The sequence below is a fragment of the Hypanus sabinus genome, chromosome 30 (assembly GCF_030144855.1).
Source record: "Hypanus sabinus isolate sHypSab1 chromosome 30, sHypSab1.hap1, whole genome shotgun sequence".
NCBI classification, from domain to species: Eukaryota; Metazoa; Chordata; class Chondrichthyes; order Myliobatiformes; family Dasyatidae; genus Hypanus; species Hypanus sabinus.
Window position 1 is genome coordinate 37423081 of NC_082735.1, and position 18980 is coordinate 37442060.

At 42.8% G+C, this 18980-nt stretch overlaps 1 protein-coding gene across 1 annotated transcript in view; it reads right to left on the reverse strand.

Moving 5' to 3' along the window:
• LOC132383580 (exostosin-1-like) overlaps positions 1 to 18980 on the reverse strand; it is a 321695-nt gene that overhangs the window by 37521 nt on the left and 265194 nt on the right. Inside the window, exons 5-6 of the mRNA XM_059954726.1 lie at positions 3131 to 3263; positions 2864 to 2982 (exon numbers count right to left, since the gene is read on the reverse strand). Of these exons, the coding sequence (XP_059810709.1) occupies positions 2864 to 2982; positions 3131 to 3263 (252 nt within the window). The remainder of the gene's footprint in view (positions 1 to 2863; positions 2983 to 3130; positions 3264 to 18980) is intronic.

Consider the following 18980-nt stretch of genomic DNA (forward strand, 5'->3'; position numbering starts at 1 on the left):
GAAAAAAATCTGATAAGAGAGGAGAGTGGACAATAGGAGAAAGGGAAGGAGGAAGGGACCTGGGAAAGAAGTGAAAGGTCAGAGTGGGGAACAGGATGAGGGGTGGAGCTTGTTTACCAGAACAAGAAACTGCTATTCATGTCTTCAGTTTGGAGAGGACCCAGATAGAATATAAGATGTTGCTCCTCTGCCCTGAGGGTGGCCTCATCTTGGCACAAGTGGAGGCCATGGATCAACACGTTGTAAAGTGAATGGGAATCAAGCCACTGGGAAGACCCACTTGTGATGGATGGTGTGCTGTGGTGCCTGATGAAGAGTTCCCCTCATTTACCAAGGGTCTCACCAACGCAGAGGAGTCCGTATTGGGAGCACCAGAGGCAATAGACAACCCCAGCAGATTCGCAGGTGAAGTGCTGCCTCTCCTGGAAGGACTGTTTGGGGTCGTGAGGGAGGAGGTGTACGGGCAGGGAAAGCACTTTGGCAGCTTGCAGGGTAAGTGCCGGTGGGGAGGGATGAACAGACAAGGGAATCACAGAGGGAGTGATCTCTGTGGAGAGGGTGGGGGAAGTAAAGATATGTTTAGTGGTAGGATCTCTTTGAAGATGGTGTAAGTTGCAGACGATAATGTGCTGGATGCGGACACTGATGAAGTGGTAGATAAGGACAAGAAGAACTCTGGAAGTACTATGGCAACGGTACGATGGCATGAGTATGGATTATGGGAAATAAGGAAGATGCGGGTGAGGGAAAGCATCAACAGAAGAGAGAGGGAAATCCCGAACTTTAAAGAAGGTGGACATCGCTGATGTCTTGGAATGGAAAGCCACATCCTGAAAACAAATATGGCAGAGATGAAGAAATGGAATAGGATTTTTACAGGAGGTAGGTTTAGAAGAGGTATAGTTGAGATAACCATGGGGATCAGTATAAAAGATGTCAGTAAACAGTTTGTCCCCAGAGATGGAGACAGAGAGATCGAGAGAGAAAGAGGGGTGTCAGAAATGGACCAAGTGAATTTAAGCGCAGGGTGGAAGTTAGAGGCAAAGATGATAAAATTGACAAGCTCAGCATCAAGTGCATGAACCAGCAGCAATGCAGTCGTCAATGTAGCGGAGGAAGATTTGGGGAGTATAACCGTGGAAGGCTTTGAGCATCGACTGTTCTACATAGCTGATGAAGAAGCAGGCATAAACTGGGCCCATGCAAATGCCCATGGCTGCTACTCAAGTTTGGAGAAAGTGGGAGAAGACGAGGGAAAATTTGTTCAGAGTGAGGATCAGTTCTGCCAGATAGATGAAGGTCTCCTTCTACATCGTAGTGAGTGCGAACTATGTCCCCTCATTAAATATCTCTGCCCTCAGAGGAATCAATATGGTGAATCTTTATTGCTTTCCCTCTAATAGTAAATTTGTTTTTTCATATTTAAGAAGGCCAAAACCATCACAGTGTGGTCTCACCAATGACCTGTATAACTGGAGTAATACATCGTTGCAGCTAGTCTGAACTCCTCTGGAGGAGGTTAACATACCATCTACCTTCTCAATTGCTTGTGGAACCTTCTTTCAGTGACTGGTGTACAAGAACACTGTTTGTACAGCAACACTTCCCGTTCCGTGTATCATTTCTCATCCGGGTCATTTCGCCATTCCAACACTGTTTCCCTTCCAACCCATAATATGTTTTCTGGGTAAGCACATGGGGTTTTCTGGACACAGGAATCACAGTGAAACTGGACGGGTCAGAATCTTCACCCCACTCCAGCAGCCATTGACACTTTGCCTACTACGTACATTCTTTATTTATTGAGATACACTCGGAACAGAGCCTCCCAGCCCTTAGAGCCACACTGCCCAACAATCCCTGATTTAACCCTAATCATGGGACAATTTACAATGACCAATTAAATCTAACTGTATATCTTTGGAACATGGGAGGAAACTCACGCACTCACAGGGAGAACATACAAACTCCTTACAGGCAGAGGTAGGAATTGAACCTGGGTCGCTGCTGCTGTAAAGCGTTGTGCTCCCATGCTGCAAATTCAACTCCAGTCTGATTCTTCTAGTGCAAAACTAGGGTTTCTATTGGAGACTTCTCCTTCAACCTAAAGCTTCTCCTCTTTCAAAAGACAAAAATAGAAGATTACAACTATTCTGTGGAAAAAAACAGGGAAATGTACTGGGGTAATATTTATCTTTTAACCCAGAATACCAAAAGAGAGGATCTTATTATCGTGTTGTTCTTTTCCCGAGCCTGGTGTTCAAAAATTACCTGCCACGTTACCTGCTACCTAACACAACACTTAGGGGACACCCTGTGGTTGTAAACGGTGTTTAGTATATCTGGAAAAGAGATATGAAATTGCATCTCAGCATTGGTCAAAAGCTGCAATGACAGTGGGTGGATGAATATCAGTTTTTTTCCATTAACTTTTTCCTTCCCCTTCCCCTCTTCTTCTATTCCCCACTCTGGCCTTTTAACACTTCTCACCCACTGGTGCCCCTCCTTCTTCCCTTTCTGCTATGGTCCACTCTCCTCTCCTATCAGATTCCTTCTTCTCCAGTATTTCATCTTTCCCACCCACCTGGCTTCACCATCACTTTCCAAACTAGCCTCCTTCCTCTTCCTTCCCCCTTTCCTTCTCAGTCCTGAAGAAGGGTCTTGGCCCGAAATGTCAACTGTTTATTCCTTTCTGTGAATGCTGCCTGACCTGCTTGGATTTCCAGCATCGGCAGACTTTCTAGTGTTTATAATGTCAGTGGATGGCCTTCCTTCAAATGAAGAGTCAATAACAGAAGAGGAGGCAAAAAGAAATGGAATAAACAAGATAACAGCATTCACTGGAGGAGTATCTGTTACATACTTGTGAACAGTATTTGGATTTTGCCAGGGCCAAGATTAATTTGATGATGGGCTGTGACTGGGAGACCAGGGGTGAAACTGTATGAATCAACGCAGTAAATTCCTTCTTGGGCGTTAAACCTGCAATCGCAAAGTTGCAAAAAATTAGTGCCGAGAAGTAGTGCATTAGAGCAGACTCAATAATTAGACACAACTATAAATAAACACCAGAATATTCGGAAAAGGAAAGGAGTTTTAGTCTTTGTATATGCCGGAGTTCCACACTTACCCATATCCAGGTAGTAGAAAGGGTAATCGGCTGTATGAGTTGAGTATTGAGGGAGCACAAATAACCCTCCAGGCAGTTTGTTCCACATGAGTTTATTTCGTGACAAGTGTGTGAATATCCTGTCCTTGATGATCTGCCAACCAGAAATGAATGGGGTTAATTATCGACAGAGTAGCTGTTGCGCCACAAATCTTAATTTACTGAATGCTTCTTTCTGATTGTTGACGTGCATCTTCCACACCTCATTGCTTCTGGTCACTTGGTCATTAACCCAGCCGGTTTGCTACCGTACCAGTAATGCCCATCTTATCCCAATGAACTGTGTAATGAAGTTGCGTAATTTATAAACGCAAGGGATTCTGCAGAGTCAGGAAATCCAGAACAAAACACACACACACACACACACACACACACACGCACACACACACACACACACACACACAAAATGCTGGAGGAACTCAGCAGGTCAGGTAGCGTCAATGGAAATGATTAGATAGTGGATGTTTTGGGCCAAAACTCTTCACCAGGTCTGGAAAGAAAGGGGGATGATGCCAGAATAAAAAAGTGGGGGTGTGGAAGAGAGGGCAAATTAGAAGGTGAGGGGTTGGGGAAGGTGGAATGAAGAATGAAGCTGAAGTAAGAAGGCATAATTTAACAGGGTAGTGGCAACTTGCCGTCAGGTAGGAAGGGAATAAACTTGTTCTCTAACAAAAGATTCTGCAGATGCAGGAAACCTTGAGCAACACTCACAAAAGGCTGGAGGAACTCAGCAAGTGCATACAATGCTGGAGGTTGGGCATTTACCCAAACAGTCCTTCCAGGAGAGGCCACACTTCACAAGTGAGTCTATCAGAGTCATCTATCATATCCACAGCCCCCAGTTGTGGCCTCCTCTACATCAGCGAGACCTGATGTAGATTGGTGAACTGCTTCATTGAGCACCTTGGCCTTGTCCACCACAAAAGGCAGGATCTCCTGGTGGCTTCCCATTTCAACACAACTTCCTACCCCCATTCCTAGCGTGAAGGTTTGCTAGTGCTGTGGTGGGCAGGGGTTGGTAAACTAGAGTTGCACAGGGATGGGAAACAGAGTGTTAGAACAGATAGTGGAATGGTTGTGGAGAAAGATGTTGTTAAGCCTATATGCTACTAATGTTCTGAGCTGCACATATTTCAATACAGGATGTATTGCTGGAACAGCAGATGAGCTTGGGGCACGGATCAGCACATGGAATTACGACATTGTGGCCATTCATAAAACTTGTTTGCAGGAGGGCAGGACTGGCAGTTCAGTGTTCTGGGATTCTGCTTTAGATGTGATAGAGTAGGAGGGATTAAAGGGCATTACTATTTAGGGAAAATGTCCCGGTGATGTTCAGTCAGGAAAGACTGGAGAACTTGGCCAGTGAGGCTTTATGAGGAATAAGAAGGTTATAACCACATTAATAGGATTATTTTAGCAGTCCATGGGATTTAGAGTAGCAAATTTGTAGAGAAATCACCAGCAGTTTCAAGAAATATAAGGTTGTGATTGTAGGTGATTCTCACTTTCCAGATATTGACTGGGACTCCCATATTGTAAAAGGGCTGGATGAGATAGAGGTCGTCAAATACGTTCAGGAAAGTTTCCATAATCAGTGCATACAAGTCCCAACTAGATAGGAATAGTAGATCTCCTATTAGAGAGTGAGACAGGACAGGTTTGGTAAAGGGAACACTTTGCACCTAGTGATCACAATGCCACTAATAATGGAAAAGGACAGGTCTGGTCAGCGGGGTGAGGTTCTAAATTGGAGAAAGGCCAAGTTTGATGGCATCAGAAAGGATCTGGCAGGTGTGGACTGGGACACAAGCAAGAGAAAACCTGCAGATGCTGGAAATCAAAGTAATACACGCAAAATGCTGAAGGAACTCAGCAGGCCAGGCAGCATCTATGGAATAGAGTGAACTGTTGACTTTTCATGTCAAAACCCTTCATCAGGACAGGTTGTTTTCTGGAAAAGGTGTGTTGGGTAAGTGGGAGGTCTTCAAAAGTGAAATTTTGAGAATAGAGAGTTTGTATGCTCCTGTCAGAATACAAGGCGAGGATACCAGGTTGAGGGAACCTTGGTTTTTGCGAGATGTTGAGGCCCTGATTAAGAAAAAGAAGATGGTGCACACAGGTATAGGCAGGCAGGAACAAATCAGGTACTAATAGAGTATAAGAAATGCAAGAGAACTCTTAAGAGGGAAATCAGGAGGGCCAAAAGAAGACATGAGGTTGCTTTAGCAGACAAGGTGAAGAAGTATTCCAAGGGCTTCTACAGATATATTGAGAGCAAAAGGATAGCAAGGGACAAAACTGGGACACTGGAATGTCAGAGTGGAAATCCATGCATGGAGGTAGGGGAAATCTTAAATGTTTTTTGCATCTGTATTTACTCAGAAGATGGACACAAGTGCATAGAAGTGAGGCAAAGCAGCAGTGAGGTCATGGACCCTTTACAGATTGCAGAGGAGGAGATGTTTGTTGCCTTGAGGCAAACTAGGATAGATAAGTCTCCAGGGCCCAACAAGTTGTTCCTTTGGACCCTCTGGGATGCTAGTGCAGAAAGTGCAAGGGCCCTGGCAGAGATATTTAAAGCATCCTTATCCGTGGGTGAGGTGCTGGAGGATTGGAGGACAGCTAATGCTGTTTTGTTGTTTAAGAAAGGCTCTAGGAATAAACCAGTAAATTATAGGCCAGTGAACCTGACATCTGCAGTGGGAAAGCTATTGGAAGGTATTTTACCTACTGGATATTTAAATAGGAACTGATTAGGGATAATCAACATGCATGCTAAGTGGTTGAGGAAGATATCAGGAAAGTTGATGAAGACAAGGTAGTGGATGTTGTCTTGATGGGCTCTAGCTAGGTCATTAACAAGGTTCAACATGGGAGGTTGGTCAAGAAAGTTCAGTCGCTTGGCATTTAAAATGAGGTAGTAAATTGGATTAGACATTTGCTTTGGGGAATAAGCCAGACAATGGTAGTAGATGGTTACCTGTCTGGCTAGAAGCCTGTGACTAGCAGAATGCTGCAGGATTGGTGCTCGGTCCGTTGTTGTTTGCCTTCAATATCAATTATCTGGATGGTAATTTAGCTAACTATGTCAGCAAATTTGTGGATAACATCAAGATTTAGGGTGCAATGGATGGCGAGGAAGACTATCAAGGCTTGCAATAGATTCTGGACCAGATGGAAAAATGGGCTGAAAAAATGGCAGATAGAATTTAATGCAGACAAGTGTGAGGTGTTGCACTTTGGGAAGACCAACCAGGGTAGGTCTTACACAGTGAATGGTGTGGCACTGAGAAGAGTGGTAGAACAGAGCGATCTGGGAACACGGATCCACAATTCCTTGAAAGAAATTTGAAAAACTCCTCACTGGCCCATCTCCTCTCTCTGGTGTCCCTCCTCCTTCCCTTTCTTCCATGGTCTATTGTTTCTACCTATCAGCTTCCTTCCTCTTCTGTCCCTTACTTCTTCCAGCTATCACCTCTCAGCTTCGTTATTGAAACCCGACATCCACCCACCCACTTTCCCCCTAACTTGATCTCACCTATCACCTGCTAGCTAGTAGTCCTTCTCCTTCCCCCACTTCCTATTCTGGCTTCTGGCCCCTTCATCTGGAGTCTCATCGGGACTAGACGAGAAGGGGGCAGAAGCCAGAATAAGGTGGTGGGAGGTCGGTGGGGGGGGGGGGGGGGGTCATTACATCGATATTGTCTGACTTGCTGAGTTTCTCCACCTTTCTTCTGTATGTTGCTCAAACAATGTTCTATGACACTATGCTCCTTGAATCTCCATGGAGGTTGTCCGCTATATGGAGAAGCTAACCAGCTCGCTGGCTGGATGCAAGCCACTAATACCCCTCCTTTCCTCTCTCAGATTTATTCATTGAAATTACTCTGCTAGAAGAACAACCATCAAATATTGAGAAGTGTTTTATGTAGTAAATCTTCGGTGTCTTAAAATCACGCAGTAACAATTGAATGTTGTTGTATCAAAGTACTTGTTAAACTGGAAAGAGTAAGTGATTTCAAATTCTTGGGTGTCAACATCTCTGAGGATTCATCTTGGGCCCAACATATCGATGCAGTTACAAAGAAGGCACAGCAGTGGTTATATTTCATTTGGAGTTTGAGGAGATTTGGTATGTTAGCTAAGACACTTGCAAATGTATACAGATGTACTGTGGAGGCCTTCAAACTGGCTGCTTTACCATCTGGTATGGGGAGAGGGTGGTGCTACAGCACAGGGTCAAAATAAGCTGCCGAGAGTCAACTCCATCATGGGCACTGCCCCCCCCTCACCCTCCCGTAATATTTAGGACATTTTCAAGGAGCAATATCTCAAAGAGGCAGCATCCATCATTAAGAACTCCCATCAACCCGCATCATGCCTTGTCCTCATTACTACCATCAGGAAGGAGGTACAGAAGCCTGAAGACACACACTCAATGACTCAGGAACAGCTTCTTCCCCTCTGCCATCCGATTTCTGGATGGACAATGAACCCATGAACACTACTTCACTAATTACTTATTTTTATTTTTGTACTATTTATTTAATTGAACTATTTCATATATAACTACTTACTGTAATTTATGTTTTTTTCTCTATTATTATGTGTTGCATTGTACTGCTGCTGAAGAGATTAGAAATTTCACAACATATCCCAGTGATATTAAACCTGATTCTGATGTTACACAGAAATAAATCCATTTCCCTTCTTCTTTGATTATCTTTTTTAAAACATCCTGGGAAATAAATAAAGCACAATACTCTGGTGATCTGATGACTTTTTTCTAAGCTAGTATACCAGCCAAATATTTCAGTATCCTAAAGAACAGGAATCAACGTTGCATCTTTATTAGCTGAGCAGCCAGGCTGAAACAGGGACTTTAACAATTCACATAATAAATGTAGTCAAAGAGTCCAGTTCAGTCCATTCCACGGTACATTGAGTTTCAAATTAAATCTATTCACAGATGGAGAATAATGACTGTGAATTTACTGTGGGGAAATACAGCAGCTAATTGATTAATTGACCACTGATCAACTCATAGAGCCAACTTTGATTTTGCAGATGGCTCACTGATGGCTCACTGACGCATTTAAAGTGGAGGTTGATAGGTTTTCAATTAGTCAGGGCATCAAAGGTTATGGGGAGAAGGCAGGAGAATAAGGTTAAGAGGGAAAATAAATCCTAATTCTCCTCCTGTTTCTTCTCCCTCACAATGCAGCAAAGCGCCATTTGGCTCACAGCTGTCTGAGTATATGAATGAGTGTCCAGTTTGTAAATGATCAGGATGTTAGTGATTGTGCAGGGAAGGGGGAGTTCGTATGCATGGTTTTAGAATGTGGCACTGTGAGCTGGAGTCCATTCCTTCTCCTAGTACTATCCCCTTTGCCTTGTACCACACCCCTGTCATTCTCTCATTTTTGCCTTATTGTAAACTTTTTCTTACACTTTTCCTATTTTTTCTCTTTTGTCAAAACATTTCTAATTTCTTCCATTTCTGACAAACTTGTTCACTGATACTTCTTATAGTGGGGGAATTAGGACCAGAGGACACAGCCTCAGAATTGAAGGACCTCTCTTTGGAACAGAGGTGAGGAGAGATTTCTTCAGTCAGAGGGTGGAGAATCTGTGGAATTTATTGCCACAGGCAGCTGTGGAGGCTAAATCACTGAGTATATTTAAAGCAGAGCTTGACAGGTTCTTGATTAGTAAGGGTGTCAAAGGTTACAGGGAGAAGGCAGGAAAATATGGTTGAGAAGGATAATAAATCAGCTACAATGGAATGAAGGAACAGACTCGATGGGCTGAATGGTCTAATTCTGCTCCCATGTCTGATAGACAGTTTTCCATCAAGTTTCATAGAATCAAAGATCCTAATGGAAAGGTCATGATTATCTTACCCAGGGGTTCTCAATCTTTTTTTTTGCCATAGACCCCTTCCATAACCCAGTGGTCTGTGGATCCTAGGTTGGGCACCCCTGACCTAAGCCATATTCCCTTTTTGAGATGTGTCTAATTTACTCCACATTGTTAGTTGGAAAGGGTCAGTTACTTAGAAACTGCCTGTTATGTTGCTGGAGTTTAGCGTAGCAGTGAAGGTCCTCCATCTGTGTCTGTCCTTGGCTATCTTCTCTATCATGCCCCAGGTGTTGTTCAGCATCCTCATTTCTGCCTCTACAGTACAGTATCACGTTGTCTTTGGTCTCCCACATTTCCTCTGCCCTTCAGGAGTCCAGTCGAGTGCAGTCCTGATGATGGAGTTGGCCTCTCTTGACATTGCGTGCCCAATCCATCTCCAATGTTTCTTCATGATGATCATAACCATGTCCTCTTGATGACATTGATGGAGTAGGGTGTGGCTAGAGCTCTCCAAAGGGTCAGGCAGCCCACCAACTCTCTGCCAACCAACAAGCACCAGTAGACATCTGGGTTAGACCTTACAGGAGTGAAACTGCACAATTCAGTGAGGTAATCTTCTTTCTGGGAGTTAAACCAGTAACCACAAAATAACAACTAATAAGTATCGAGAAGTAGTGTATCCGTATAAGTTCTATTAGCCATAGCACCAGGACGACAGGAGAGCTATTGCAGCCTGCTGCTTATTGCAAGGAGTTTGTGCAAAGTTTGCCTGAAATTCTATATAGTCCAATAACTTGTCTTTGAGATTCTAAGTAGGATTTGACTTTGTCTCATTTCCTCGGAATTTGATTAATGCTGGTTTATTTTCAAAGTACTGTACACATTTATTTTTGCTTGTCCTTCTTTCCCTCATTTTGTTTTCTTTCTTTGACTTACACTGAATTTAATTTCATGAATGTCAATCCTCGTGTGAAAAAAAGAAAAAGCAAAGGTATTCTTCTCAGTTAATCTGCTGGAAAATCTTCATAGGTGATTAAACAAGAAGGTGTCATTCAAGATTTTGAATTACATCTTAATTATACCACAAAAGAAAGAAAAAGAGATGGAAAGTCAAATATATATTAAAAAAACAGATTAAAAAAATTAACATGTTCTTAGGAAATGACACAAAATCAATTTCCATTTATATGGTAGGTAGTTAAAATCTACCAAAACATCCTAAGGCACTTCAGAAATATTATCAAAAGAATTGTTGCCAAGCCAAATAATAATATTATTAGCATAGGAGAATACAAGTGTTTTTTGTGAAGCAAATTTTGCTCAGTGATTCAAAGATGTGAAGAACATTAGGAAGACAAAGGTGTGAAAATGAATCCCAAGGAGTTGGGTCTTCATACCTGAACATAGGTAACCTCTTGTGAGGTTACAAACTCATTCGTAAGGCCAGTGCTGTTGTGGGGGTGGAACTGGATTCTCTGACGGTGGTGTCTGAAAAGAGGATGCTGTCCAGGATGCATGCCAGGTTGCATCCCATCCACTCCATAATGTACTGGCTAGGCACAGAAGTACATTCAGCCAGAGACTCATTCCACCGAGATGCAACACTGAGCGTCATAGGAAGTCATTCCTGCCAGTGGCCATCAAACTTTGCAACTCCTCCCTTGGAGGGTCAGACACCCTGAGCCAATAGGCTGGTCCTGGACTTATTTCCACTTGGCATGATTAACTTATCATCATTATTTAATTATTTATGGTTTTCTATTGCTATATCTCTACACTATTCTTGGTTGTTGCGACTGTAACGGAACCCAATTTCCCTCGGGATCAATAAAATATGTGTCTGTCTGTCTGTGGGCAATTCACTTTAGAGTTAAATGGAAGGACATAAAAGATCCACGGGTTTTGTAGAATCATGAAAGACTACAGAGCTAAGAAGAGGCAGCAGCACAATCTTGAGGCAAAGATACACCAGAGTTAAATTTTTATGGAGAAGCAGATTGCTAGGCAATTCTTCTTCTTCTTCTTGTTAAAAGTATATTTGGTTTCATAATATGCCAGCCTTAATTCCTTCCAACTCAGCTCCAATATCAGTGGCTATCTGGTAGCAGCTGCTATCTCATGCCGTCCATGTATTTTAAGCAGAATATTTTAGCAAGCTATGCTGTAGTGACCCTCACACGCATGTGTGGATGTGCAATATCCTCTCATTAAAAACTGAAAATAGCAGAGAATGCTGTTGTCCTTAACAGAAAATCCAGCCATTCTCTCCACAGAGCTTATCCGACGAGAATCACTGATCATGATTAGGAAGAGACAACCTGAAGTACAATTCTACAGCGTCTGGCTCAGCACATCTATTTTGTCCATCCTCACTAATCCCAGTCATCTACATTACATCTGTATCCTCCAGTGCCTTATTTAATTAAATCCCTGACTAAATGTCTATTTAATTATAGTGATTGGCCCTTAACCCACCATCTCATCTAGTAATTGATATTTGGAACTCACAACTCTGTGTTTTGAAAAAGAAATACCATCAAATCTCCTTTAAAGCTCCTTTAGTGTAAATGTCTCAACTTTCATATTCTTTGCTCTGACCGATGGTGATAAGGATGTTTTATTGTTTCTTCATCCTACCTTCCTGTGTTGGCACTTTCAGGGAAGTAAGGATTTGAAACCTTAATCCTAATTTTGAACCATACACCTTCACCCCCAAGGTACCTCTGTTCAACAATATTTCTTACCACACCATCATTTACTGTATTGGTCCTACCCCTAATTTATCTTTCAGCTTGCGAATGACAAGATTAAATTCCATTTGCCATCACTCTACCCAAGCTTCCATCTGATCCATATTTTGCTGCAGCCTTAGACAACCTTCCTCACTATCCACAACATCATCATTGTTGGTGTCATCTGCAAGTTTACTAATCACGCCTCTTAGATTCACCTCCAGGTCATTGAAATGTATCACCAACAACAAGCATCCCAGTACTGACCACTGCAGTACACTGCTGGCAATAGACTTCAAACCAGGAAAGGTACTTTCCACTGTCACCCTTTGTCTCCTATCACCAAGCCAATCCTGCATCTAATTAGCTAGCTTGTCTTGGATCCCATATGGCTTAATCATTTGTGATTTTGTAAAAAGTCTCACTAAAGTCTATACAGACAGACCACCATCCTGCTTTCATCACCTTTTCCATTATCTTCTCAAAACTCAACCAAGTTTCCTCTGCACAAAGCCAATCAGTTGCTGTCTTATCTCTTATAATTTTCTCCAATAGCTTCTCTACCACTGACATAAGGCTCAGCAGCTTCTAGTTACCTGGTGTATCTCTGCTACCCTTTGTAAATAAAGGAACATCAGCTATCCTCTGGCTTCACACATGCATGCCAATAAATCTCTGTCAGGGCCCTAGCTATCTCTTCCATTGGTTCCCACAGCAGCTTAGGATAGATCACACCCAGTCATGGGTATTTTACCTACGTGTACGCATCATTATGACATTAAATACCACCTCTTAATACTAACCTGCTCTAGATTATCCCACAAGCCTCACTGAACTCATGACCTTCCATGTCCTTCTCCTTGATGAATACACTAAGCACTAGAGCACAGAACTAAACCATTTGGCACATTCAGTCTGTGCCAAACTGTTATTCTGCCTAGTCCCATTGACCCACAACTTGGACCATAGCCCTCCATACCCCTCCCATCCAAGTATTTATCCAAACTCTTGTAAATGTTACACCCTCTAAATGAAGAAGTTTCAACTCAGGTTTCACTCAACTATTTCACCTTGCACCCTTAACCTATGACGTCTAATTTTAGTCTCATCCAACCTCTGGAAAATGTCTGCTTACATTTACCCTATGTATACCCCTCATAATTTTGTATACATCTATCAAATGTCTCCTCATTTTCCTGTGCTCCAGGGAAAAATGTTCTAACTTATCTTCCCCTATAACTCAGGTCCTCAAGTCCAACATCTTTGTAATCTTCTCTGTACTCTTTCAATCTCACCAATATCCTTCCTGTAGGTAGATGATCAGAACTGCACACAATATTCCAAATTTGGCCTTGCTAAAGTCTTATACAACTTAAACAGAAAGTCCCAACTCCTGTACTCAGTACTCAGATTTAAGATGGTCGACGTGCCAAAAGCTCTTTATGACCTTATCTACCCATGTCACCACTTTCAGGGAATTATGGATCAGTATTCCCAAATCACTTTGTTCTACAGCACATTTCAGTGCCTTGCCATTCAGTGTGTAGGTTCTAACCTGGTTTGTCCTCCCAAAATGCAACACCTCACACTTGTCTGTATTAAATTCCATCTGCCATTTTTGAGCCAATTTTATTTTCAGCTGGTCCAGATCCCATTGCAAGCTTTAATAGCCTTCTTCTCTGTCCGCTACACCTCCAATCTTGGTGACATCTGCAAATTTGCTGATCCACTTTACCACACTGTCATCCAGATCAATAATACACAGTGCAGATGAAAAACAACAACAGACCCAGTACTGATCCCTGGTAGATCACTAGTCACAGGGCTCCAGTCAGAGAGGCAACCATCTACTACCATTCTCTGGCTTCTTCTGTGAATTGAAGCCAAGCCAATGTTGAATCCAAATGAAAAGTATTCATTCAGAATCTTCCACAAAATGCTTGGCTAAGGTCCTTAAGGAAACTTTATTTTTCTCTGGCATTCCATTAGTCCTTATATACTTTGAACGTCTTGGGGTCTCTTTAATTTCACTTACCAGAAATAATATTGCCCTTATAATTTCTTTCTTACATTCTCTGTTACACACTCTGTACTTGCCAAGATATTCCCTCAATCGCAATCCCAATCACTTTCTAAGGATAAGGATTTGAAATGTGAGGCATTGCTGTACCTGGAATAAACAAGCTTGCTTAAGGGGTTGAAAAAAAAAATGAATTAAACAACTTATCTTCCCTCACCATTTAATTCAGGCACCTTCCCCCTTCCCTCTCAGTATTGAAGAAGGAAAGTGGCCCGAAATGCCGAGCCTTTACTCATTTCCATGGATGCTGCCGGACCTGTTCAGTTCTTGCAGCATGTTCTGTGTGTTGCTTTAAACAGCCTACTGCTCAAGTTTGGAATCTAACAATAATACTTTTGGAATTATTCAGTCTGGACAAAAGAACTGCAGGAATTAAACGAGCTGAAGGCAGAGACTGGGGATAATAAGATAATGGAGGATCTTTTATTGATGGAGGATTTTGGGCTGAAGCTCTGCTCAGAGTCAAATACAGCTACAAACATGGTAATAATTTGGCTCTGTCTATTTTGTCCCTATGCCAGGCTAAGCATCACATGAAAATTTACAAGATTTACCCTTTGGAATGGACATAGCTCTGCTCTGCAAAACATTTTCCACTACAGTCCTCCTTACCAGACCACATCTTGTACACAGAGATGTGTGCTTGGACATAGTCAGCAGCTAGACGACAGTGAGATGAGGACGAAGACAATGTCTTTCATTATGTTAGCTGTCACTTCGCCTGAGCCAGAAATCCCCAGCCTTGAGTCTTACTCGTGCGATCATCATAGAAATCTAGACAGGTGACTATCTGGAATTCTCTACTCTAGAAACTTGCGGAGGTTAGCTCGTTAGAAGTATTTTTAAGGAGGTAAATGATTTTTTGGGAGATTTGGGGATTGAAGGCTATGAGGAACTGGCATCAAGAGAGACCTGAGGCCATGATCATATTGAGTGACAGGACAGACTGGAGGGGCTGAGTGGCCTATTAATGCTCCTATTTCTTGTGCTGTTGTGTAACGAAGTCTTTTGATCAGAAGCCACTACTGAAATAAGCAATATTGGTGAAGCCAATCGTGAAGAGAAACCACTCTGGATTAAAAGAAAGAGTGAGTGTGGTATCCAGTGCCTGTTTTTGACTGACACTAACCACAAAACAGAATCAGGTTTATTGGGTATTGTGCAGCCAATTTGGAGAAAAATGCTGCCCAGAGTGACCGGATGGTCCTGGTCGTTAATGCTTAAGTAACAGGTTGTCCCATCTTTCAAGTGACCCTCAGAAACACTGTTTCCTCTGAGCTGTGAGGGTACATGGCTCATGGTAACCAAAATGCTCCCATGCACATAGCTCTTGTTGCCATGTTCTTTTATTTAATTTGAATATAAAGTGCTGCTCTGGTTGGGTGGCAGGGTGGAGATACAGCTCTACCAAAGGAGCTGTGAGGTGCTCCTTTCATCCAGCAGCCTGTAGGTCACCCTTGGGAAAGGTGTGGCACCTGCTTAGCACCTGATCAGGGTCACATGAAACCATGGGAGCAGGTGGTAGATGGTTGTATGACCAGCAGATGCATATCACAAGTCCTGGTATGCAACCACCGATGCCAGGTAGACAGTCTTTGAAGAGTATTGATACCATCCAGAAGAAAGCAATGGCAAACCCCTCCTGTAGAAAAATTTGCCAAGAACCATCACGGTCATGGATAGACCATGATCGCCTGTGGCACACGAGATAGCACATAATGATGATGAAGGAAGTGCTAGATAGTTTTCAGGATGTGTAAAAATTTCTGCCTTAGAGCAAAGGATGGTCCATGCAGCTTGAAACGTTACTCAGAAGGGTCTGGTTGAAATTCACAATGAGAAGACACCGAACACACTCCATTAAAAAAAAGTCCCCAGGATAGGCTTGGCTGATAGTTGGTCGAGGTATCAGCTTTGATGTTTGCAGTTAGAGCTCTCCTATTTTCTTTGTCATTGTGCGTACAGTCAGATTCTCGGCACTTGCTGTGCTGATGTCTAAGGACCATTCAATAATAGAAGGGGAGGACAGGACATCAGTTTCAAAAAACATCACAGAGTTGTCAGACTGTCCGTGGAGAAAGAGACATACCCTTCACACTTAGAGAATGTAGCTCAGTTCTCTTTAAAATACCTGTAAGTTAATGTTGTGCAGCTGTTACAACCGTAAGACATAAGAACAGAATTAGGCCACTCGGCCCATTGAGTCAGCTCTGCCATACCATCATGGATGATTTATTATCCCTCTCAACCCCATTCTCCTGCCTTCTCCCTGTAACCTTTGATACCATGACTCATATCAGCTTCCGTTATAAACATAGTCAATGACTTGGCCATCCATGAATTCCACAGAGTCACTACCCTCTGGCTAAAGAAATTCCTTCTCATCCCTGTTCTAAATGTACATCCCTGTTTTCTGAGCAGTGCCCTCTGGTCCTAGACCCCCACTCCCATAGGAAACATCCCCTCCACATCCACTCCATCTAGGCCTTTCAATGTTCAACAGGCTTCAATGAGATCCCCCTTCAATCTTCTGAACTCCAGTGAGTACAGGCCCAGAGCCATCAAAAGCACAGTAAAACAGCTTCTTCCCTTCTGTCATCCAATTCCTGAATGGACACTGAACCCATGAACACTACCACAATACCTTTTTATTTCTATTTTTGCACTATTTAAGCATTTAATATAGATACTTACTGTAAGTCACAGTTTTCTTCCTATTATCATGTACTGCATTGTACTGCTGGCGCGAAGTTAACAGATTTCACGACAAGTGCCAGTGATACTAAACTTGATTCTGATTCTTATGTAAACCACTTTCATTCCTGGAATTATTCTTGTGAACTTTCTCTGGACCATCTCCAATGCCAGCACATCTTTTCTTTGATGAGGGGCCCAAAATTGCCCACAATACTCCAATTGCAGTCTGACCAATGCCTCAGCTTCACATTCTTGCCCTTACATTCTAGTCCTCTCAAAATGAATTTGTTAACACATTTAAAATTTGTTAGGTTTATAAAAATACAAACTAGGAATCAACGAGGAGACTTGCTCAATATTTGGAAAAACCTGGAATAAACTAACTACACTAAATGACCCAGAAGCATCTTAACAAAGGTCAGTGCAACAACTGGGAATGTCACCTGTCTCCTTTCTGTCAATTGCAGGCAACCAGCGTTCTGCCAGTAATGAAAGTCTCAGCTTCTACAAAACTGGAACTAGGGCTAGAAGGTTAATTAAACTACACACAGCAGTCTGGGACTTTAATCAACTTCAATCTCTCTATTTTAATGAAATATGCTGGGTCACATATCGAGACATTACCAGGTTATTCACGGGATAAGACAGCAGGTGTTCTTTACATAAACCACAAGAAAGTCTGCAGATGCTGGAAATCCAAAGCAATGCACACAGAATGAAGGAGGAAATCGGCAGGTCAGGCAGCATCTTTAGAAATGAACAAACAGTTGACGTCTTGGGCCGAGACCCTTTTTCAGGCTTGGAATGGAATGGGGGTGGGGGGGGGCGGGGAGATGCCAAAATAAAAAGGTAGGGGGAGGGCAAAGAGGCTGGCTGGAAAATGATAGGTAAAGCCTGGTGGGTAGGAAAGGGCAAGGGATGGAGAGGAAGGACAGGAGATTGATAGGCAGTTGAGAAAAAGTGAAAGGTCAGTGGGGAATGGAGGAAAGTGGGGGGTGAAATTTGTTTACCGGGAGGAGAAATCAGTATTCATGCTTTGAGTTGGAGGGTATCCAGATGCAATATAAGGTGTTGCTCCTTCACACCAAGGGATGCCTCATCTTGGCACAAAAGGGGGTCATAGATTGACACACCGGAACAGGAGTGGGAATTGGAATTAAAATGTTTGGGAACCAGGAAGTCCTACATGAGCAGATGGTGCAGAGAAGCTCTTTACATAAAATGCCATTTAATTTAGGATTACTTTGAATGAGGTGTAACAGGATGGCGTGTGTGTATGTGTATTTATTCTCAGTGGTCACCTTATTAGTTATCTCCTGTACCCAATAAAAAGGCCACTGAATGTACATTTGTGATTTCTGCTGCTGTAGCACATCCAACACACGGTACAATGTGTTGTGCATTCAGTGAGGCTCTTCGGCATACGTGATTGTAATGTGAGGCTATTTGAGTTACTGGTGCCTTCCTGTCAGCTTGAAGCAGTTTGCTAATTCTCCTCTGACCTCTCTCATTGACAAGGAGTTTTCGCCCTAAGAACTGCCACTCACTGAATGTTTTTCTTTTGTCTTTGCACCATTCTCTAGACTCTAGAGTTTATCCCACGGACCCCTTGCTTACTGGGAAGGCTCCATGGCATAAAAAAGATTAGGAACCTCTGCCCCAGAAACTGCTGTGCTTGAAAATCTCCAGAGACCAGTATTTTCTGAGATAAGCAAACTGCCCTGTCTGGCACCAACCATCATTCCATGGTCAAAGACACTTAGATCCCATTTCTTCCCCATTCTGATGTTTGGTCTGAACAACAACTGAACCCCTTGACCACGCCTATATGCTTTCTTGGGCCGGCTAGTGGTGCAGTGGTATCAGCACTGGACTTCAAGGCAGATGGTCCAGAGTTCACAAGCAGCCGGGTTCCAACCTGGGCAGCAGCAGTATCTGTGCAGAAGAAAGGCCTGGCAATCTGCCTGCCACAAAAACCCTATGGGCCCTGTGGTCCATGAGGCCACAAAGAGTTGGACTTGACTAAACGACTGAACAACAACAAACATGCTTTTAAGTATTGAATTGCTGCAAAATGATAGACAAATTAGATATTTGCTTTGATGAGCAGATGTCCGTGTGTACCTAATAAAGTGGCCACTGAGTGTACGAGTGCTACAACTAATAGCAGAGATTGGGAATAGTCACACTGTTCGCTAGTTCATAAATGGTCAACTGAAACAAGCTTGACCATGAGGCACAGATCAAGAGGTTAGCCAGAGGCCTCTTCCCAGGGTGGAATTTTAAGTGATTGAAGGGAAGTACAGGGGGGGTTGTCAGAAGCTTTAGCGCAGAGAGTGGTGAGTGCCTTGCTGTATTGGGCTCTACGCACAGTGGTGCTAGAGGCAGAAAAATCAGGGACGTATAAGATTTATTTATTTATTGAGATAGAGCGCTG